Source organism: Zophobas morio, unplaced genomic scaffold, assembly GCF_036711695.1.
Source record: "Zophobas morio isolate AGI-343-1 ecotype UQ-CSIRO unplaced genomic scaffold, CSIRO_AGI_Zmor_V1 ptg000004l, whole genome shotgun sequence".
Classification (NCBI taxonomy): Eukaryota; Metazoa; Arthropoda; class Insecta; order Coleoptera; family Tenebrionidae; genus Zophobas; species Zophobas morio.
The window spans coordinates 3,259,104-3,283,465 of record NW_026972109.1 but is presented as its reverse complement, the minus strand read 5'-3'; the positions used below and the strand labels follow the sequence as shown (position 1 = coordinate 3,283,465).

The 24,362-nt window shown below is 31.5% G+C and overlaps 2 protein-coding genes across 4 annotated transcripts in view; one reads left to right on the top strand and one right to left on the bottom strand.

Moving 5' to 3' along the window:
* LOC135137635 (protein sidekick) overlaps nt 1-24,362 on the bottom strand; it is a 205,715-nt gene that overhangs the window by 81,978 nt on the left and 99,375 nt on the right. For all 3 annotated transcript variants that reach the window (XM_064067345.1, XM_064067353.1, XM_064067363.1), the window contains exon 2: nt 19,095-19,190. In XM_064067345.1, the coding sequence (XP_063923415.1) occupies nt 19,095-19,190 (96 nt within the window). The remainder of the gene's footprint in view (nt 1-19,094; nt 19,191-24,362) is intronic.
* On the top strand, nt 4,647-5,899 carry LOC135134150 (mitochondrial 2-oxoglutarate/malate carrier protein-like). Its single transcript, XM_064062772.1, has 2 exons — nt 4,647-4,736; nt 4,798-5,899. Exon 2 carries the CDS (start codon nt 4,921-4,923, stop codon nt 5,833-5,835), a length of 915 nt encoding a protein of 304 aa, XP_063918842.1. The 5' UTR covers nt 4,647-4,736; nt 4,798-4,920; the 3' UTR covers nt 5,836-5,899.

Below are 24,362 nucleotides of genomic sequence, written 5' to 3'. Positions count from 1 at the left end.
AAACAAAGGAAAATTTTAGTATTTTTCACTGTTCGGGTCAGTAAGCGGCGCATGGAAATTCATCCCCACAATATTAATGTTTTATAATTTTCTGATATCGAGTTTTCAAGTTTAAATTTTTCAGTTTTCAATTTTTTGATTAGCAATTTTTCGTTTCAGTTTTTTATTTCTTTATTTTTACATCTCCTCAAGTTTTCATTTTCTAATTTTCCAGTTTTCCGATTTTCCAAATTTTGGATGTTCCAATTTTTAGAATTTGGAGTTTTTTTATTTGAAATTATTGAATAGTACATTGACTTTGTTTTTTATTATAATATTTCTTGTTCTTTGTGACAAAAAATTGTTGAAAGAAAACTATGTATATAAAGAAGATTTTGATGAGTTTTTCATTCGTAATGAGATCGAGGGGGGGAGTTGAATTGCAAAATCTATATTTCCGTACAAAATTTTACTCTTTTGAAAACATAATTATTTCACATGGCAATTTCTTGTAGAGAAACGACGACTTTGTAACCAAGCCCTCGATTCACGACAAATAAAAAATTAATCAAAATTGAGGAGGGGTGGGTGGGCGGGGCTTATATTTTGTCCGTTTTATCTTAATATACGAAGTCTTCTTTTCCCAACAAGAAACTGAAAACATGTTCATCTATCATATCGCTGAAAGAAAACTCTATCTCTCAATACTAAAATTTTAGTATTTCATTATCCTGGGTTAGTAAGCAGCGCACGGAAATTCATCCTCACGATGTTAATTTTTTATTATTTTCTAATGTCCAGATGAATAATTTAGTTTTACCGTTCAATAAAAGTACAAACATGCTGTGTATCTTATCAGTTTTGTTGTTTAAAAATCATGGTGTTTATTTTTTGTTTTCTGATAACCTCTGCAAAGTAAAAACCAGTGCGTAAATAACACTCCCACCGCTTTTTTACCTTAAATTTTTCGATTCTTCAATTTTTCATATTTTTTTCGTTTCTTCATTTTTTCGATTTGAAATTTTTCGAGTCCTCAAGTTTAAATTTTTCAGTTTTTCAATTTTTGCAACTGATGAATTTTTCAATTTGAGTTTCTCGAGTTTTCAATTTTTAATTTTTTAATTTTTCCATTTGCAATTTTCGTTTCAGTTTTTTATTTTCTTTATTTTTACAATTTTTCAATGTCCCGATTTTATAATTTTTTTGTTTTTTCAATTCACTTTTTTAATTTTTTTTGCTTTTCTTCAATTTGACAATATCTCGTCGAGTTTTCAGTTTCAAAATTTCCAGTTTTCCGATTTTCCAAGTTTTCATTTCTTCAGTTTTTCGATAAAACGAGAAAGTACTTACACTAGACCTTTATGTTTTTTATTATAATATTTCTTGTTCTTTGTGCCAAAAAATTGTTGAAAGAAAACTATGTATATTAGGAAAAAAAAATTAAGCCCCACCCACCCGCCCCTGTCTCAATTGTGGTGAGTTTTTCATTCGTAATCAGATCGACGGGCGGAGTTTAATTGCAAAATCTCTATTTCTGTACAAAATTTTACTCTTTCAAAGACATATTTCACATGGCAATTTCTTGTGGAGAAATGACAATTTTGCAACTAAGCTCCACCCCTCGGTTCACGACAAATAAAAAATTCATCAAAATGAGAAGGGGTGGGTGGGTGGGGCTTATATTTTGTCCGTTTTCTCTTAATATACAAAGTCTTCTGTTCCCAATAAGAAACAAAAAACATGTTCATCTATCCTGTCGCAGAAAGAAAACTTTAGGTATCTATTAAAAAAAGAAGATTACGCCCCACCCACCCGCGCCGTTTTCATTCGTAATCAGACCGAGGGGCGGAGTTTAATGATAACATCAATATTTCTCCAGAAAATGCTACCCTTTTGAAAACATAGTTCATGTGGTAATTTCTTGTAGAGAAATGAGGATTTTGCAACTAAGCTCCGCCCTTCAGCTCACGATGAATACAAAATTCATCACAAGTGAGACCGGGTGGGTGGGCGGGGCTTATATTTTGTCCATTTTTTTCTTAATATAAGTACAAAATTTTCTTTTACCAACAAGAAACTGAAAACATGTTTAACGATCCTGTTGTTGAAAAAAAAATCTATATATTAAAAAAAAAACGACCAAAAGTTGCAAAATCGGAAAACTGCAACTTTTGGACGTTCCAATTTTTAAATTTTGGAGTTTTTTGAGTTGAAATGTTGCGAATTTTCAATTTTTAGATTTTCCAATTTTTCATTTCTTCAGTTTTTCGAGAAAACGAGAAAGCACAAGTTATTCTACGTGGCTTAGAATAGGCCTTTATGTTTTTTATTATAATATGTCTTGCTCTTTGTGCCAAAAAATTGTTGAAAGAAAACTATGTATAATTGTATACAAAAAAAAAAAAACAAAGATTAAGCCCCACCCACCCACCCCTGTCTCAATTGTGATGAGTTTTTCATTCGTAATTAGATCGAGGGGCGGAGTTTAATTGCAAAATCTATATTTCTGTACAAAATTTTACTCTTTTAAAAACATAATTATTTCACATGGTAATTTCTTGTAGAGAAACGAAGACTTTGCAACTAGGCTCCGCGCCTCGATTCACGACAAATAAAAAATTCATCAAAATTCAGAAGGGGTGGGTGGGCGGGGCTCATATTGAAGGAAACTTTATTTACTAAAAAGAGAAGATTACGCCCCACCCACCCGCGCCGATCTGTTATGATGCGTTTTCATTCGTAATGAGACCGAGGGGCGGAGTTTAATGATAACATCAATATTTCTTCCGAAAATGCTACCCTTTTAAAAACATATTTCATAGAAATGAGGATTTTGCAATTAAGCTCCGCCCTTCAGCTCATGATGAATAAAAAATTCATCACAAATGAGACCGGGTGGGTGGGCGGGGCTTACATTTTGTCCATTTTTTTTCTTAATATACAAAATTTTCTTTTACCAACAAGAAACTGAAAACATGTTTAACTATTCTGTTGTTAAGAAAAAACTCATCTCCAAAATTTCAAAGTATTCGGTTTTGTAGTTCATCATTAAATCAATAAAATAAATTCACGCATTCATTAATTTTTTTGAGTCACTCTGTATAAGCAATTACAACAAGATGAATGAAATGATAAATCCCAACTTTCGGTGATTATCGGTCTAATAAAAATGGGGACGGCAGACAGACGGACAGACAGACAGATAGACAGATGGACAGAGAGACAGACGGACAGACCTTCGCTTACGCTGGGGAAGTAAAAATTCAAAACTCTCTCTCTCGCGCGCGCGCACTTAGTGACACACCCGGTATATGATTCGATAGCATTTCTGTCGAAAAGTTTTCTTTTCTTGGTGTTAAGCTCATGTGAAATATTTTTTTAACCTAAATATACTCATTTTTATAATTTAAAAACATTATACAAAAATTTTGATCGAAAACATGAAGATGTTTGAGATAAAACTTAAAACATAAGTGATATTTAAAGTAAATCAAAATAAATATACAAAAATTTACAACATCAATAAAATGTAAAACTGCAATCTAATGACCACTTTCATGTTTTCTCGACGATTTATGGCCCCTAGAGTGGGAAAAAATTGGTCTCCCGTTTGGAATCTCCGAAACTACTAATAGATGGTAACATTCTAACCAAAATTTGGCTAATCATCCCCGCCAACAATAAAATGACGTCATGTGCAAAATTTACATTAGTAAATGTTATTAAACTTCATAAAATAAGATACTCCTACACATGTAGTTTATGAATCCGTGTTGAGTTTTTACCCTAGACATCCAGATTTCTGGACAAAAATTCAAAAACTGCAAAACCGAATGCTATGAAATCTTGAAATCGTTAATCAAAATTTGTTCGTTGATGCCCCCCAAAGAGTGATAACGTCATTTTAAATTTAACAGAATTACATACTCTTCCACATGTATGTTTTACCCTAGATATCCGGATTTTTGGGAAAAAATTCAAAATTGTATTTTTTACAATTTAACTTTGAATTTGTAAAACCCGAAAGCTGTGAAACCTTACAAATATTTTAAGGTTGTTGGAAGCATGGAAAATCAAAATTTGTTCTTCATCTTGCAATTTTGCCGAATTTTGTTCTTCAAATTTATGAGTTTTCTGTTACGAAAAAAATGAAGTGTGAATTAATCATTCCTTTCCCCTACCGCGAGGAGACCAAATTTATCAAATTTAATTTTCTTCAAACCGCTGATGTTTGTAGTTCGAAGTATAAACATAAACAGTCGAAGTTAAACAAGTACTGAGAATTTGAGAATATCTACATTTTTCCGGTTGATTATTTGCTTATAATATATATCAAATTGACCACACTTGTGCGGGTGTTACTTACGCCACTGGTTTTACTTTATAGAGGTTATCAAAAAACGAAAATCGCAAAATAAAATTTTATAACTTTTGTAAACGAGGACTATATTTCACGGGTTAGGGAAGTTCTGTCAAAATAACTTTCAACCAATTTTTCTTACACTGTGGCTGGTAATCTATATTTTTTAGCTTATAGGAGTTATAATAAAATAAATAAAATTTTCAGTTTCATCCATTTTCAAAGGCGCAAATTTCGATCAACTATTTTGATTTTGGAGCCACTGACTTCCTATGACACTGACTGACTGACAATTTAGACGGCTTGGATCACAAACGTCTGTCAAACAATGCCAGAATATTTGTGTTGTATAAATTATTTGTGTATATTAATTCTGGACGCCCTCTCTAATTTAAAAGTATTACCTCTCAGCAGCATCTATGTAACCAGCAAAATTAATTACGATTTCTGTTTAAAAGGAGCTAATAGAAATGGAAATATTGGTCCACATACCCGAATACATAGCTAGCCTTAAATAAAACACAAAATTGTGGCCCAAAATCAAAAATTTAAACCTTCATGACGTGACTTCCAAAATCAAAATGGGCGAAAAAACCATGCCAAAATACGTGAAATTCCTCTTCGGAGGGTCAGCCGGAATGGCCGCCACGTGCTTCGTCCAACCCCTCGATCTCCTCAAAAACCGAATGCAGCTAGCAGCCACCCAAAAAGAAAGAGCCACTTCCTTCCAAGTCGCCAAGAAAATCATAGCCACTGAAGGCATCACCGGCTTGTACAACGGTTTATCAGCAGGTCTGCTCCGACAAGCCACCTACACCACAACCCGCCTAGGAGTCTACTCCTGGCTCTTCGAAACCTTCTCCCAAGGCGACATAAAACCAGGCTTTTTCGCAAAAGCAGCAATGGGAATGGCCGCAGGAGTGTGCGGAGCTTTCGTCGGTACTCCCGCTGAAGTATCTTTGATTCGAATGACCGCCGACGGACGGCTGCCACCCCAAGAACGTCGCAACTACAAGAACGTCTTCGACGCCATCATCCGGATGACGAAGGAAGAAGGGGTTCTGACGCTATGGAGAGGTGCCATACCCACCATGGGTCGCGCGGTTGTGGTCAATGCGGCCCAACTAGCCACGTATTCGCAAGCCAAGCAAATGTTGATGAACACTGGGGTTTTTGGTGATGGGATTTTTTTGCATTTTCTTTCGTCTATGATTTCTGGGTTGGTGACCACTGTGAGTTCGATGCCTGTGGATATTGCGAAAACGAGGATCCAGAATATGAAGACGGTTCAAGGGAAACCGGAGTATTCGGGGGCGGTTGATGTTTTGGCCAAAATTGTTAAGAATGAGGGGCTGTTTGCGTTGTGGAAGGGTTTCACGCCGTACTATTTCAGGGTGGGGCCCCATACGGTGCTCACTTTTGTCTTCTTGGAGCAGATGAATGTGACCTATAATAGGGTGGTTTTGGGTAAAACTGGAAGCGGAGGGCAACTATGACATGATTCTAAAAATTCTCTGATATTTTGTTGCTGGATGAACTTGAAAAAATCTTTTGAGCTTCTAGTGTCTTATTTTTTACGAATTTGAAAAAGTATTCAGTGCCGCAGTGTTTTTTTAATTCGGTAGACTCTTGGGTACAATAAAATGAGTGATTAGCACGAAAACCGGGTGGGTGAGTGGAGCCACTTTGAAGTTTTTTAATTAGATTCGACCACTTGCCATATAATTCAATTTTCATCTGTAAAGTGGAGATAAAAATTGAGTGACCCCACCCACCCACCGTGTTTTCTTTCTGATAATAAAATCCAGTGAAATGAATAATTTTCTTATTCATTTCATTGCACAAGAAGTATATTTTCTATTGATAACTAGTTGAATCTAGAGACAAAAAAGTAAAACTAACCCCACCCAGCTCCGTTTTTGAATTCCATTGGCTTATTTTATTTCCTCTGAGATAAAAATTTTATTTTGGTTCGTCAAATTGGCCAATCTACGTCTAAAAAAATTTCAGAGTGGCCCCGCCCACCCACCCGGTTTTCTTTCTGATTACCCATTTTATTGGTCAAAAAGTGGCATTTACATTGATACACAGTGGAATGTAGATAAAAAGGAAAAACTAACCCCACCCACCTTTACTCTTGAAATTCATTGGTTTTTTGATCAGATAAAGATTGAATTTTGATTTGATCAAGCAATTTCGCGAATTTCTAATCTATTATTAATAAATATTACGGAAAATGTGTTGTGTTATTCCTGTGAACACGAAAGAAAATGGATATTTTTCCGAAAAGAACCGAAAACAGGGTAAGTACGACTTCAGTTTTAATTTATCAGGTTCCGTGATTCGTTTACTCTACAAAGTTTAAATTTTGGCGAAATTTTCGAAACGATTGAAGTTGGTCGATTAAAGCTATAAATTTTCACGATATAATTAAATAATATTTAAACATAATTAATATTATTTGTAATGTTTAAATACTATACGTATTAATATATGATAATTAAATTGAACACATTTTCTTAAAAACACAAAATTACGACAAACAAAGCAATTTGTTTAAATATTATTAAATTAACCTCGAAAATGTGCAATTTCCCGGCCAAAATATGAAAAATAATGTTTGCAATCTCATCGTGACGTACGATGACGTCACTGTCACGTGAGATACCTGAGCAAAGGTCACATTTTTCGGCCCCTTGTGTTCAATTTAGATTTCGGTCTGATGGCAGCAACATCGGAGCTCAAGTTTGGCGTAACAGTAAGGCTCTTTTCGCGAATTTCCGATTTATTATTAATAAATATTAGTAAAAATGTGTTGTGTTAGTACTGTGAACACGAACGAAAGCGGTTATTTTTCCGAAAAGGATCGAAAACCGAGTAATTTACTCGATAATGTTTAAATTTTGGGGAAATTTTCGAAACGGTTGAAGTTGATCGATTAAAGCTATAAATTTTCACAATATAATTAGATAATATTTAAACATAATTAACATTATTTATAATGTTTAAATACGATACGTATTAATATATGATAATTAAATCTAACACATTTTCTTAAAAACACAAAGTTATAACAAACAAACAATTTGTTTAAATAACGTGAGCTACCTGTCCAAAGATCGCATTTATCGGTCCCTTGTGTTCAGTTTAGATTTCGGTTTGATGGCGACAAGATCGTCGCGTCCTTTTGGCGTAAAAGTGGAGCATTTTCGCGAATTTTTAATTTATTATTAATAAATATATATTACAGAAAATGTGTTGTGTTATTGCTGTGAACACTAAAGAAAATGGCTATTTTTCCGAAAAGGACCGAAAACGGGGTAAGTACGACTTCAGTTTTAATTAATCGAGTTCCGTGATTCGTTTACTCGATAATGTTTAAATTTTGGGGAAATTTTCGAAACGGTTGAAGTTGATCGATCAAGCTATAAATTTTCACGATATAATTAAATAATATTTAAACATAATTAATTTTATTTATAATGTTTAAATACGATACGTTTTAATATATGATAATTAAATCGAACACATTTTCTTAAAAACACAAAGTTATAACAAACAAACAATTTGTTTAAATAACGTGAGCTACCTGTCCAAAGGTCGCATTTATCGGTCCCTTGGGTTCAGTTTAGATTTCGGTTTGATGGCAGCAGCATCGGAGTCCGGTTTGGCTTAAAAGTAGGGCTCTTTTCGCGAATTTCTAATTTTTTATTAATAAATATTAGTGAAAATGTGTTGTGTTGGTGCTGTGAACACGAAAGAAAATGGATATTTTTCCGAAAATGACTGAAAACGGGGTAAGTTCGACTTCAATTTTAATTTATCGGGGTCCGTAATTCGTTTACTCGATAATGTTTACATTTTGGGGAAATTTTCGAAAGGATTGAAGTTGGTCGATCAAAGCTGTAAATTTTCACGATATAATTAAACAATTTTTAAACATTAGTTAATATTATTTATAATGTTCAAATACGATACGTATAAATATATGATAATTAAATCGAACACATTTTCTTAAAAACACAAAGTTACTACAAACAAAGCAGTTTGTTTAAATATAATTAAATTAACCCCGAAAATGTGCAATTTCCCGGCCAAAATATGAAAAATAATTTTTGCAATCTCATCGTGACGTACGATGATGTCACTGTCACGTGAGCCACCTGAGCAAAGGTCACATTTTTCGGCCCCTTGTGTTCAGTTTAGATTTCGGTCTGATGGTAGCGGAAAAATCTAAGCAACACTAAAATCGAAAAATTGAAAAATTCGAAAGTTGATAAATAGAAACTTTGAAAAACATACCACAAATTCGAAAAATTGCAAATCGGAAAAACCGGAAACTTTTAAAAGTTGAAATCTCGATTAATTGGAACGAGGAAAAATTTAAATATCTACAAATTGCACAATTGAAAAATATAAAAGTTCAAAAGTCGAAAAATTGAAAAATCCAAAAATAACAAAATCCAGAAATCAATAATTTGAAAAATCCGGAAATTAAAGAATCTAAAAATTGAAAAATCCCAAAACTGAAATGTCGAAAAATGGAGTAATCGAAAAACTGAAACTCGAGAATTTGAAAAATTTAAAAATCAAAAACCTGAAAAATCGAAAAGAAGAAATCAAAATCGATATCGAAAAACGCGGAAAACAAAAAGGTGAAAAGTGTCGAAAAATCGAAAAATCCAAAAATTGATTAATTGAGAAGCAAAAAAATCGAAATTTTTAAAAATTGTGAAATTGAAGAACCAAAAAATTGAAAAATTCCAAACCTGAAATGTCGAAAAATTGAGTCCAGTTTAGATTTCGGTTTGATAGCAGCGACATCGGAGCTCCGGTTTGGCTTAAAAGTAGGGCTCCTTTCGCGAATTTCTAATTTATTATTAACAAATATTAGGGAAAATGTGTTGTGTTATTGCTGCGAACACGAAAGAAAATGGATATTTTTCCCAAAAGAACCGAAAACGGGGTAAGTACGACTTCAGTTTTAATTTATCGCGTTCCGTGATTCGTTTACTCGATAATGTTTACATTTTGGGGAAATTTTCGAAACGATTGAAGTTGGTCGATCAAAGCTAGAAATTTTCACGATATAATTAAACAATTTCTAAACATAATTAATATTATTTACAATGTTTAAATACGATAAGTATGAATATGTGATAATCGAACCGAAAACCGTTTTACTAAAAACACGATGGTATTAAAAATGTCTAATTTCCTGGCCAAAATATGAAAAATAATTTTTGCAATCTCATCTTGACGTGCGATGACATCACTGTCACGTGAGCTACCTGTCCAAAGGTTACATTATTCGGTCCTTAGTGTTCAGTTTTAATTTCTACTTGATGGCGACAATATCGTCGCGTCCTTTTGGCGTAAAAGTAGAGCATTTTCGCGAATTTCTAATTTGTTATTAATAAATATTAGGGAAAATGTGTTGTGTAATTGCTGTGAACACGAAAGAAAATGTTCAGTTTTAATTTATCGGGTTCCGTGATTCGTTTACTCGATAATGTTTAAATTTTGAGGAAATTTCCGAAACGGTAGAAGTTGGTCGAATTTTCACGATATAATTAAATAATATTTAAACATAATTAATATTATTTATAATGTTTAAATACGATACGTATATGATAATTAAATTCAACACATTTTCTTAAAAACACAAAGTTACTACAAACAAAGCAATTTGTTTAAATATTATTAAAGTAACCCGAAATTGTGTAATTTCCCGGCCAAAATATGAAAAATAATGTTTGCAATTTCATCGAGACGTACGATGATGTCACTGTCACGTGAGCCACCTGAGCAAAGGTCACATTTTTCGGTCCCTTGTGTTCAGTTTAGATGTCGGTCTGATGGCAGCGGAAAAATCTAAGCAACGCTAAAATCGAAAAATTGAAAATTTCAAAAGTTGATAAATAGAAACTTTGAAAAACATACCACAAATTCGAAAAATTGCAAATCGGAAAAACCGGAAACTTAAAAAATCGAAACATCCAAGAAACGAAAAATTCCAATCGAAAAACTGAACGAACCAAAGTTTGCAACGAGAAAACTTGAAAACGAAAAATTGTAAAATCCAAAAACTGTAAAATCGTGAAAATTTCACTTTTAATAAATTTGTTCTTTTTGAATTATTTAAATTAAAAGTTAGAATCTGGAAAAATAAAGCATCAAAAAATTGAAAGTTGAAAAATTTAAAAGCTAAAATTAAGTTAAAAGTTGAAATCTCGATTAATTGGAATGAATGAAAATTTAAATATCTACAAATTGCAAAATCGAAAAATTTAAAAGTTCAAAAGTCGAAAAATTGAAAAATCCCAAAACTGAAATGTCGAACAATGGAGTAATCGAAAAATTGAAACTCGAGAATTTGAAAAATTTAAAAATCAAAAACCTGAAAAATCGAAAAGAAGAAATCATAATCGAAATCGAAAAACGCGGAAAACAAAAAGCTGAAAAGTGTCGAAAAATCGAAAAATTGATTAATTGAGAAACAAAAAAATCGAAATTTTTAAAAATTGTAAAATTGAAGAACCAAAAAATTGAAAAATTCCAACGCTGAAATGTCGAAAAATTGAGTCCAGTTTAGATTTCGGTCTGATGACAGCGACATCCGAGCTCCCGTTTGGCTTAAAAGTAGGGTTCTTTTCGCGAATTTCTAATTTATCATTAATAAATATTAGCGAAAATGTGTTGTGTTGGTGCTGTGAACACGAAAGAAAATGGATATTTTTCAGAAAAGGACCGAAAACGGGGTAAGCCCGACTTCAGTTTTAATTTATCGGGTTCCATGATTCGTTTACTCGATAATGTTTAAATTTTGGGAAAATTTTCGAAACGATTGAAGTTGGTCGATCACCCATGCTAGCAAACCGTAGTTCTCGTTTTTCATGGCAAGACGCGCTCCAGACCTCCTACGTGTTACACTTTCTTCTACCTTTCCGTCTGTCTGTCGCCCATTTTACTAGACATTGTATATTTTATAAGCGCTTTAACTGTTTTTCGGGTTTCTCTTGTGCAATCGCCCTTTGCAAAGTATCTCATTTTTCCAGCGTCATGATAATTTCCAATACTGCGAAAGACAGAGCGTGATAACATTTTAAGAGTCGATCTTTTTATCACGATTGTTCTTTAACTAGGTTCTTTGTACCTTTCACAGAACATTGAAATCGAAAAAATGCATGGAAACCTAATCAATACAAGTTCACGCTACATTAAGAATACAAAGAATAACTCGGTGCAGATTCTGGGCGTTAGCACCGACAATGCGCTTTCATCTTCATAATCGAATTAGATTTTTTCGATCGCGTTATGTCTACAATGTAGAATTGCGATCCGTGCACATGTGCGATTTTTTCCCCGCTCCTGGTTCGAGCGGCGAAAAATCTTCGTTTGTGTTATGAAAATTTCATCGAGTTGCTTGTTGGGGGAGATAAATGTTTGTTACGGAAGCTTTGCAATAAAGCTCATCTTTTACAACACGTATTCGCGGCGGCATAATTTTTAAAATTCACCAACTAGCCCGCATTCGCCGTAATGGTGGCTCGAACTAATCCTGAAAACTTTATCGTTACATGAAATTGCGTCGGTAGTGTCGGTACTGGTAATTTATAAAAGGTTAAAAGCTTCTATTCATGGCGCGCGTCCTCATTTAGACTTTGTGGACTTTTTTCTTTGTGCCTCCGTGTGTCGCCTCCACAAATATGTGTGGGAAAGAAAGAAGTCGCTTAAATACGCAACAGATAAAAACACGAGCGATTTCATGTAAATAAGTTGAATTTAAAAGTTTGACAGGTGTGAGTTTCATGCGAGTTCTTATAACAAGATTGATAGGCGATCGATGGAAATGCTTATTTATTCTTTTCCGGGACGTTCCGGGGAATAAGTCGGTGGCGAGTTCGCGGAAATTTTAAACGAATTCGAGCCGACTGGGACGAAATATTGCTGCATAAATTTTCGAAAACCCACGCTCGCAAAGCTATAAGGTGACAAATAATCCAATTACACACAATTATTTTTTCACGATCGCATTTTTAACGTATCGATTTATTTTCTTATTGAGTGACGCTAATTGGGTTCGTTTTCTTGGGACACATTCTTCCTTTGTTGCGCCACAATGTTGCTTATTGTTATTTTGCATGTCGGCCGGCATTAAATTTTAAAATCCTATTGATGACAAATAACGCTTTATTGAAATATTTGAAGAAAAATGACATTCATTTCCGTTTCTTTTGACATGTACAATTTTCTTTTGTTCTTTGGACTATTAATTATGTACGACCACATACATTCTATCGATTCCGTAGCGGCCTTTTTAAATAAAACACATTGTTTATACAATACCTGGGTTCGTTCGTCCGGATTTTACAAACTATTTTAATTTTAATGGAGACAATTAATTACTATTTCATGTTTTATTATATTGGAGCGGAGTAGGTACATCTAGTAACTAAAGATAATTTATTTTTAATTATTGATTTTCACTGGCCTTGTTGCTGCCTTCATGGTATTCACCGGAATGAGAAATTTATTAATTCAAAGCGATTTTATGAAACGACTCTCACATTGTCGGAAAATAGCAACTTCAATCGAGTTCCGGTCGATATATTCCGCAAAAATTGGTTTTCCAGAACTGGAACACATTTGACAATACAGTCTTCACGTATAAGCATGTTTACTTAAATAATAATAATAATAATTACAACAGTTCCCTCAGGCAAATTTTTGTTTCTTTAGAAAATAAACGAAAACAAGATATTCTGCATAAATCAGTCGAACATTCTGTACGGTCTGATATCTGTTACATTTTTAATCATAAAATTTCAACTCATCAAATGATTTTAATATAATATTAATATTAATAATAATAATAACTCCAAGGCGTTCTCCAAATCTATTTTTACTATAATATACATGCACCGTCCACACGATATTCGTAAAGTACACCTAAAATTCCACAGTAATCAGTTGCGTCGTTTCAGAGATTATCTCTGTAATAAAATCGCCAACGGACAGATGATAGGCAGACCGACGTTTTCGCATTCTACGAGCCGTGAAACGTCAAGGAAAATAATTAGACATTCTTTGAAATCATCCAATTACAATACTTGTTTAGCTGACTCTGAAACAAGGTCGGCTTGTTATTATTTTTATTATTTCTAACCGATATATTTCTGGACTATTTTTTTTTATATTTTACAAATAAATGTGAAAAATTATTGTTATTGTCGTCTTAGAGAGTGGTTATTCGCCGTCTCCATAATTAAACAGTGCCCTTAAACACGTCAGAGACGGACTAGAATCTTGCCTCAGTAGTGCACAAAATTGATGTCGTTTAATATGTAGGATATCTGTAATGAAGCTCTTCGAATTTTTCGATAAATCCATTTTTCGATGAACAACTTTTTGAGTTTTCAACCTTCAGATTTTTACTTTTTTCCTTTTTTCGGTGTTTCGAATTTTCCGTTCCAAAATTTCTAATTTTTCCTTTCTCCAATATTTTGATTTACAATTTTTTTAATTTCCAGTTTAAACTTTGTATTTTTTAATTTTTTTTGAAATATCATATTTAAAATTTTGCTGTTTCAATTTTTCGAATTTTCAGTTTTTCGACTTTTCATTTTTCGTTTCGGCAATTTCTTGAATTGCAATTTTTTGAGTTTCCAGTTTAAATTTTGCACTATTCAATTTTTCGATTGTTCAAAATTTCGTTGCTTCACCTTTTAGATTGGTTCTTTCTATTATTATTTTTACATTTCTCGATTTTTACATTTTATTTTTCGTCTTTTCAGGTGTTAAATTTCCAATTTTTTGATTTTTTATTTTGGATGTTTCTATTTTTCGAAGAAACACATCGAAAATAAGGAACAACATGAAAAAACTCCTGCTTTACAATTTTTCAAAACTTCAGTTTGAATAAACTTGTTCTTTTTGTCCAAAATTTAAAAATTCAAAAACGAGAATTTGATTATTTAAAGGCTAAAATTTGAAAAGACTAAAAATTGAAAACTAGAAAAACTGTAAGTCAAAAAATTAACATATCTACATACAAACTAAAAAATTGAAAAACCGGAAACTTAAAAAATCGAATTTGAAAAATGGAAAAATCAAAAACCTGAACAATCAAAAAGAAGAAATCAAAACAAAACAAACAAAATACAGAAAAATCGAAAAATTGATTAATCGAATAATTCTAAATCGAAAAAGTTAAAAATCTAAGTAACATAAAAATTCAAAAATTGAAGGGTTGATAAATAGAAAGTTGAAAAATTTAAAACAAAATCTGAAAATCGGAAATTTAAAAAATTGAAACATCCAAGAAACAGAAAATTGCAGATCGAAAGACTGAAGGAACCAAAATTTGCAAGATCGGAAATCTAATAATTCGGAAAATTGAAAACTAGAAAACTTGAAAACGAAAAATTGTAAAATCCAAAAACTGTAAAATCGTGAAAATTTCACTTTTAATAAATTTGTTCTTTTTGAATTATTTAAATTAAAAATTAGAATCCGGGAAAATGAAACATTAAAAAATTGAGAACTTGAAAAATGTAAAACCTAAATTAAAAACTGAAATCTCGATTAATTATTGAAATAAAGAGACATTTAAATACATATCTACAAATTGAAAAATTGAAGAATCTAAAAGTTGAAACGACGAAAAATTGAAAATTTAGAAAACACCAAAAATTGAAAAATCGAAAAATAACAAAGTCGAGCAATCAAAAATTTGAAAAATCCGGAAATTGAAGCATCGACAAATCCCAAAACTGAAATGTCGAAAAATTTAAAATCGAGAACTTGAAAAATCAACCCTGAAAAATCGGAAAGAAGAAATCGAAACTTGAAAAACGAAAAATGAAAAAAACAAAATATCGAAAAATCGAAAAACTTAAATTGGAGAATAGAGGAATCGAAAAATAAAAAATCGAGAAATCTAAATTTTTTAAATTGTGAAATTCAAGAACCGAAAAACTAAAAAATTCCAAAACTGAAATGTCGAAAAATTGAGAATCGAGAATTTGAAAAATTGAAAAATCGAAAAGTAGAAATCGAAACCTGAAAATCGAAAATTGAGAAAAACAAAATATTGAAAAATCCAAAAATTTAAAGGCTGAAAATTGTCGAAAAATTCAAAAATTGTTTAACTGAGAAATCTAAAAATCCAAAATTTAAATAAATCAAAAATTAAAAAATTGAAAAATCGAAAAACTTAAATGGAGAATAGAGAAATCGAAAATAAAAAATCGAGAAATCGAAATTTTTATTTAAAAATTTTGAAATTGAAGAACCGAAAAATTGAAAAATTCCAAAGCTGAAATGTCGAAAATTGAGTATACGAAAAATTGAACATCCAGAATTTGAAAAATTGAAAAATCAAAAACCTGAAAAATCGAAAAGAAGAAATCAAAACCTGAATATCGAAAAAATGAGAAAAACAAAATATCGAAAAATCGAAAAATTTAAAATCCCAAAGCTAAAGTATCGAAAAATTGCAAGTCAAAAATATGGAAGACCGAAAAATTACAAAATAAAAAAAAACTCAAAAAATTGTAAAATTGAAAAATTAAAAACTGAAAACTGGAAGACCTACAATCGGAAAACTGTGAAGTCGAAAAATTGAAGAAACAAAAATTCACAAATGAAAAATATGAAAAGCGGAATATTAAAAATCGAGAAACTAGAAAATCCAAAAGCTGAAATGTCGAAAAATTGAGTTATTGAAAACTTGAAAATCGAAAATTTGAGAAATTGAAAAATCAAAAACCTGGAAAATCGAAAAGAAGAAATCAAACCCTGAAAATCGAAAAGTGAGAAAAACAAAATATCGAATAATTTTAAAACTGAAAAGTGTCAAAAAATACCAAAATTGATTAATTGAGAAACAGAAAAACCGAAAATTTAGAAAAGCCAAAAATTAAAAAACTGAAAAATCGAAAAACTTATATTGGAGAATAGAGAAATCGAAAAATAAAAATCGAGAAATCGAAATTTTTGACAATTGCAAAATTGAAGAACCGAAAAATTGAAAATCGAGAATTTGAAAAATCAAAAACCTGAAAAATCTAAAAGAAGAAATCAAAACCTGAAAATCGAAAAAATGAGAAAAACAAAATATCGAAAAATCGACAAATTTAAAATCCCAAAGCTGAAGTATCAAAAATTGAAAATCGAGAAATTAAAAAAAAAACGGGAGATCGAAATTTGAAAAATCGAGAAATTAAAGAATCGAAAAATTAAAATATTAAAAAACTGAAAAATCAGAAGCCTGAAAAATCGAAAAATTGAAAAATTGAAAACCTCAAAACGAAATATCGAGAAATGGGAAAATCAAAATATCGAAAAATTTTAAAGTTGAAAAATCGAACAAGGGAAAAATCGATTATCTGAAATATCGAAAATTTAGGAACGCCAAAAACTGAAAAATTGAAAAATGAAAAACTCTAGAATCGAAAAATTGTAAAACTGAAATATCGGAAAGTAAAGAAATCCAAAAGTATCCAGAAATCGAAAATTTTAAAAATCGGAAAAGTGAAGAATCGAGAAATTCGAAAATACCGAAACTGAAATCTCGAAAAATTGAAAATAGAGAATTCGAAAAATTGAAAACCTGAATAATTGAAACAATTAAAACTTGAAAATCGTAAAATGAGAAAAACAAAATCTCGAAAAATCGAAAAATTTAAAAGCTGAAAAGTTTGAGAAAAATTCAGAAAAGAGAAGAAATTTAAAACCTCAAAAACGAAAAATCGAGAAATCGAAAAGCCGAGAAATCGAGAAATGGGAAAATCAAAATATCGAAAAATCGAAAAATTGGGAAATCGAAAATTTAGAAACGCCAAAATTGAAAAATTGAAGAATGAAAAACTCAAGAATCGAAAAATTGAAAAACTGAAACATCGGAAAGTAGAGAAATCCAAAAGAACGAGAAATCGAAAATTTTAAAAATGGGGAAAGTGAAGAATCAAAAAAGTCAAAAATACCGAAACTGAAATATAGAAAAATTGAAAAAATCAAAACCTGAAAATCGAAATATGAGAAAAACAAAATCTCCAAAAATCGAAAAATTTAATAGCCAAAAATTAAAAAATTGAAAAACCGAAAAATTTAAATATTGGGAAATAGAGAAATCGAAATATAAAAAAATCGACACATAGAAAATTTTAAAAATTGGGAACTTGAAGAATCGAAAAATTGAAAGATAAAAAAATCGAGAGATCGCAAAATCCCATAATTGAAATATTGAAAAAGAAAAAAATCAGAAGCCTGAAAAATCGAAAAATTGAAGAATTGAAAACCTCAAAAACGCAAAAATCGAGAAATCGAAGAGTCTAAAAACTGAAACATCGAAAAACCGAGAAATCGAAAAATGAGAAAATCAAAATATCGAAAAATCGAAAAATTTTAAAGTTGAAAAGTCGAACAGTGGAGAAATCGGAAATTTAGAAACAACAAAAATTGAAAAATCGTAAAACAGAAATATCGGAAAGGAGAGAGTAGTGAAAATGTATCGAAAAATTGCAAATCAAAAATCTGGGGGACCGAAAAATTACAAAATCAAAAAATAAAAAATTCGAAAAATTGTAAATTTGAAAACTAGAAAACCTAAAATCGGAAAACTATAAAGTAGAAAAATTGAAGAAACAAAAATTCACAACTGGAAAATATGAAAATCGGAATTTTAAAAATTGTGAAACTGGAAAATCCAAAAACTGAAGAAACAATCTAGAAATTGACTGTAAAATCGAAAAATTGTAAATTAAAAAAATGCAAAATAAAAATCGAAAAACTGAGAAATCATAAAATCAAAAAGTTGTGTAATTTTTAAAAATTTGAAAATGGGTGCTATTAAAACATCCTCAGTCAACGCGATGTAAAAAAACTAAAAACGACAAAATCGTAAAATTGAAAAATTCAGAAGTTCAAAAATCAAAAATTCAAAAAGCCAAAAGATGATAAATACAAAAAACTGCAAATCGAAAAATTGAAAAACGACAAATTGAAAAATCAAAAATAAAAAAAAAATAACCGTGTTTTGGCTTGCTTAAAGTTTCTAAAATTCCATTGTTTCCCAAAAAATTTTTACATGAACTCCTAAAAACGACAATATATTTAATTTTTTCGGTAATCAGATATTTGAGCATCTTGTGCTTCACCTCATCAACTTCTCAACTCATGAGGCGCCCCTGCTTTTAAATAAAAATATGCCCGAACATGCACAGTGTATTGATCGCTACAACAATTTTTGCACTATTTATTTCTATTCTGAAGCCAGCCGTCACCTGAAACTCACACACACTAGTGATAAATTATAATAAAAGATAAAAATTCATAAAAGCTTTATATACGACAATAAAAAGAGATGAAAACAGCCTTATTTTACGCTAGGAAGACTGGCATTTCCGTACATGGCGACGCTATGAGGTTTTAATGAAACGACCTTGTCTTAGGTTGATAAATAAACAACACAATTTCACATTTTTCTCAAAATATGTAGACGTGCTAAAATGGTCAAATAGTGATGGAATCGAACATAAAAAAATTAGTCGAAAACTATATTTAAGGTGGAAACTCAACACGGATTCATACACCATTAGTACAAGAATTACTGTTGCAAATTTTTGAGATCACGTCATCAAACTGTTGGTGGGGACGATTAGCCAAATTTTGGTTAAGGTTTTACCATTATAATAAAATCGGTGACAGACAGACGGAAACGGGGATAGTGACGCTTCAATTGTGTACTTACCAAACGCTTGGCACTGCAAGATTTTCGTCGTTCCTAACCTAATAATACTACTGCTAGCTGACGATGTCGTGAACCTTGGAGCTTGCAATGAATTTTCTGCAACAAAAAAATACCTGTTTATAGTTGATTGATCGACTTGTTTGAACTTGTTAGTAATGGCTGAAATGCGACGTAATAACCTGTCTTCCGCGTTGTATTAGAAAAATTGCTTTCTTTGTACTGCTAACGTTGGTTTCCTGACAAAACCCAAGAAAAATAGCTTTAAACTTTGTGTATTAATCCGAGCGTATGAAAAGAAATGCTCAATCTTTCGTATTTCACCGAAGCACCAGAAGACATTTATTAACAGAAAAATGAGAAATCAGGTGGTGTTCCCGAGCAACAAAACGTCGCGATCGATTATTGCAATAATTCCCTGCAAGATATAATTTTTCCCGACACACTGGCAATTCCACCGAGGGAGAATCTTCGAAAACCCATTTTTCCTTTTCTCTTTATTCTTGACAAATTGCATGGAATTTGATTTTTAGAACGCCAAACTATTTTCCGCCCAAAATAAATATTTTATTAGAATTTTTTATGGAGGGATGAAAACCACCGCGTCGAAAGGTGCGACAACATAAAAACCTATAATAGTTTTCTGTCTTTTTATAAATTTTATGAGTTTTCGAACGATAAAGCTTTCCTTTTGTGTTATACACGCCCGACATTGAGAGGTCTTTCGCTGTAATTGTGTCACGGCATCATAAAACTTACACATTTCAAATTTGCATATGTTATACTTGTGACATGTTAAAACGCAGTTGTAAAAGCTTAGAGTTCAAATTGGGAATGCAGAATTACAGGACGGCGAAAAGCTTTACGTCAAAATATTTCCGCATGTATTTTATCATAAACCCGAAATGGCAGTCGCCGAAATTCGGCATAAAACAGTAATATTTCCTAATTTTAAGAATTAATTTCGCAGTTTTAATGCGCGACGATAAATTATAACAATAAAATGTTGCGTTTTGATTAAAAAATGATCATAAAACGGATCTGAAAGTTAAAGTAGGTTCACACCGGTGATGGATTACGCCTGAGCAAAAATCATACAACTAAAACTTGTTGTCTAAAGTACTAACAAATGTAATTGCTACTTAAATATTTGATAACCTAGATGAGGGGTTCACGAGCAATAAAAATATTTTTCCTACGGGTCACTTACGAGATTTCTTTAAATATGTATGATACAAAAAATGTTTATATCATGGCAATATTGAATGATAAATCCAATGCGTAATCGTTTGACTGGTGATAAATTAAGATAATCTACATGTTTACGGCGGTCGTTTATGGTAAATTGCTGTGTTTGTGGCTAATATCCCGTTCGAAAATAGTTATACAAAAACGCGCTACTTAAGTTAAATTGAATGATTCATGTTTGGGCACAAATACAACTATAAACACAATTTAATCCACCGATAATTGTGATTCGAATTTATTACTCCGATATATATTTTTTCCAAACGCGGTTTGTACACAATGGGGTTCAACCGATCAAAAAAGTGTACAATTTGCATAGTAAAACTAGCCATAAAATTCAAATGGACCATTTAATCACACAATCGGATAATGGGTCCGGGTTTCGTTTAAACATACCGTGATGAAGTGTTTTAATTTGTACATAATCAGAGACGCAATTCCGTTTGATATAAAACTCTATTCAAACGATTTTTTTCGTTTATTTAACAAAGCTGTTCGAACAAATTCCACTGAAACTGAACACGCGAAACCTTTTCGAATTTATTGTGCGAAAAAACGGTGAATTTAAATTTTTTCTATTAATCGGGCGAAAATTAAAAATTTTTATTCTGTGTAGTATTAAATAGTGCACAATCACACAAATTATGCTCGTGAGCGTGAAATTTCCGATCCAGTACGATTCTAATTTTACTTTTGGCTTTATCCTTGTTTTTGGACTCAATGGCTCGAATGTGGCAGCCGTTACATTTCATTGAACTTGCAGCATTGTATGTAACGCCCCAACTGTATACACCTGTGCAAGTTTGTGTGTCTTTTAGCACAATGCTGGCCTATCCTCTATGACAACCTGTATCTATTGTTAATTATGCGCCGTTCACAATAGATACCCTGATGAATAATGATCCCGTGTCAAATTTTTACTGGGACAGTTGGTCGAATACATCTGGCGAGAATTTTGGGTTTGATTTTGATTTTTAGTTTTCGTGGTATTTGCCCATTGTTATTGGAGCTTGAATACGGACAGGTGGCTCACTAATTTAACATAATCGATCAATAAAGTGTCAAGGTCGTACGATACGCCTTATCAATCCCGCTGCGAATGCACGTACGAATAGAATCGTAAATGTTTAATTCCAATTAAGGTGCAGATTCATTTTAGTATTGTTTGAAAACACCATTAAGCCTGCAAAATTATCTTGACAACCGCCTTTGTTTATACCGGCTTTCCTCCCTAATTTTACGAATTTATGGGCCAAAGATGTAAACACTGCAACTAAGTTTGGAAGTAGTGGAAATACGTACCTCCGCGACAAAAGTGTGATATTACACACAGCTGCATTTCCGGGATTCCTCGAGCTTTTATTCCCATTGTTGGGAGTCGGGAACTTACTTCAAAGGACACAATTATTTTACGTCGCTTCGTGCCAAGTCGTAGGGCAACTTTTAGCAACGACTTCGTGCAAAATTCGCTTAATTTCAAAAAACTTGTGTGAATATTAAATTACAGTGTACAGTTCAATTTCGTGAAATAGCGGTCTAGGAGCAGCGACTTCCACTCCCTATAAATAAGCTGCTTGCCAACATATGTGGGTAATCATGCGTACGAAAAAACGTTAAAGATCTACTCACTGTTAGAGTGCAATGGATGCGATTCAGATAGTCTGCGGAATGATAAAAGGAAGGGATAAATTGGGCGTTTCAAGAGGGAATTGAAGAGATTATTCATCAGGTAGATAAACGCCCGTAATCTCAGATAAGCACACACTGTAGCCGACGACGTTTTTAAATAACAGGCGCTTCAATTAACGTCAAAGATAAAAAGATTGATTTTTATTATGATCACATTTTCTCAGAGCTTTCTGGTGGGGGCAGCCGCAGGTCGGAATAAATAGCAAACTAAAAAACACTTTCTGTATTAATTGTAGCTAAATACCATTTATAATCCCCGAAACATTGCCGAAAAAAATGATAAGCGGATTTCGTTCTCGATTCCTTTTATACATTAAGCGAAATACACTTACTCAAAAACAAATACACGTATTAACTGGTAGGTTTAATTTCAACAGAATTTCGTGCTTTAGGGTCTGTATTATTCAATCCCTAAATTTTATTTCTTTCTCCGCGAGCACTCATTTCATATCTTTTAAACATTCGACTTAGTATGAAACAAAATAAATTATTCCCGTTTTGCTTATGTCTTATTTCATTAGCCATTCGTTTGTGATATTCGGGTACGAAATCTCCCTAGGCTTGGTTAACTTAGTCAAGTTAAAATCAATAATCACTAAAAAAAAAAAAAAAAACTACGAATGTATCGTACGTCGAGGGCTAGAATTATTCGGTATTTAAAACAGTTTTAATTGTCTTTTTTAAGAACTGGCTTATTTTTAATTATAAACGTGTGATTAGATACATCTGCTCGGATGAATATATGAAGTGGGATTTATACACTTGCTGTTGACGTTGAAGTAACTTTGATGGTTTTTTATCGTATTTAATAAAAAGGGGTTGTGGAATAAAAAACATGTTTTAAGTTTCTTGCTGTCGAAATAAGTCTGCACATATTAAGAAAAAAAAAAAGGAAAAATGTAGCCCCGCCCACCCACCCTATCCCGTTTGTGATGATTTTTTTATTCGTCGTGAGCCAGGAAGGCGGAGTTTAACTGCAAAATGTTTATATTTTGTCTTTCTGTTTTAATATGTGTGGAGTTCTTTTCACGACAAAAAACTTAAAAATATGTTTAACATAGAAAATTTGCATGAAGAAATATCGATTTTTTCCTTACAAAAATTTACCATTTTGACCGTGTATAAAGAGAATTTGAAAAATTGAAAAGTCAAAACCCCGAAAAATCGAAAAATGAGAAAAACAAAATAAATATCGACAAATCGAAATTTTTAAAATTGTGAAATTGAAGAACCGAAGAATTGAAAAATTCCAAAGCTGAAATGTCGAAAATTTGAGTAATCGAAAAATTGAAAATCGAGAATTTGAAAAATTGAAACATCAAAAACCTGAAATATCGAAAAGAAGAAATCAAAACTTGAAAATAGAAAAATGAGAAAAACAAAATATCAAAAACAAAAAACTGATTAATTGAAAAATAGAAAAATCAAAAATTTAGAAAAATCGAAGATTTACAAAAGCCAAAAATTAAAAAATTGAAAAATCAAAAAACTTAAATTGGAAAACAGGGAAATCGAAAAATAAAAAATCGAGAAATCGAAATTTTTAAAATTGTGAAATTGAAGAACCGAAAAATTGAAAAATTCCAAAGCTCAAATGTCGAAAATTTGAGTAATCGAAAGATTGAAAATCGAGAATTTGAAAAATTGAAACATCAAAAACCTGAAAAATCGAAAAGAAGAAATCAAAACTTGAAAATAGAAAAATGAGAAAAACAAAATATCAAAAACAAAAAACTGATTAATTGAAAAATAGAAAAATCAAAAATTTAGAAAAGCCAAAAATTAAAAAATCAAAAAACTTAAATCGGAAAACAGAGAAATCGAAAAATACAAACTCGAGAAATCGAAATTCTTAAAAATTATGAAATTGAAGAACCGAAAAATTGAAAAATTCCAAAGCTGAAGTATCGAAAAATTGCAACTCAAAAATTTGGGAGACTGAAAAATTACAAAATCATAAAATAAAAAATTTCAAAAATTGTAAAATTGAAAAATTAAAAACTGGAAACTAGAAAACCTAAAACCGAAAAACTTAAAAGTCCAAAAATTGAAGAAACAAAAATTCACAAATGGAAAATATGAGAAACGGAACATTAAAAATCAAGAAACTGGAAAATACATAAACTGAAATGTCGAAAAACTGAGTAATCCAAAACTTGAAAATCGAGAATTTGAAAAATTGAAAAATCGAAAACCTGAAACATCGAAAAGAAGAAATTAAAACCTGAAAATCGAAAAAAGAGAAATAATTTTTGAAAAATACAAAAATTTAAAGGCTGAAGTGTCGAAAAATCGAAAAATTGATTAAATGAGAAATAGCAAAATCGAAGATTC

Excerpts from the sequence above, each read along its gene's own strand:
- LOC135134150 (XM_064062772.1), top strand. The coding sequence starts at position 4,921 with ATGGGCGAAAAAACCATGCCAAAATACGTGAAATTCCTCTTCGGAGGG.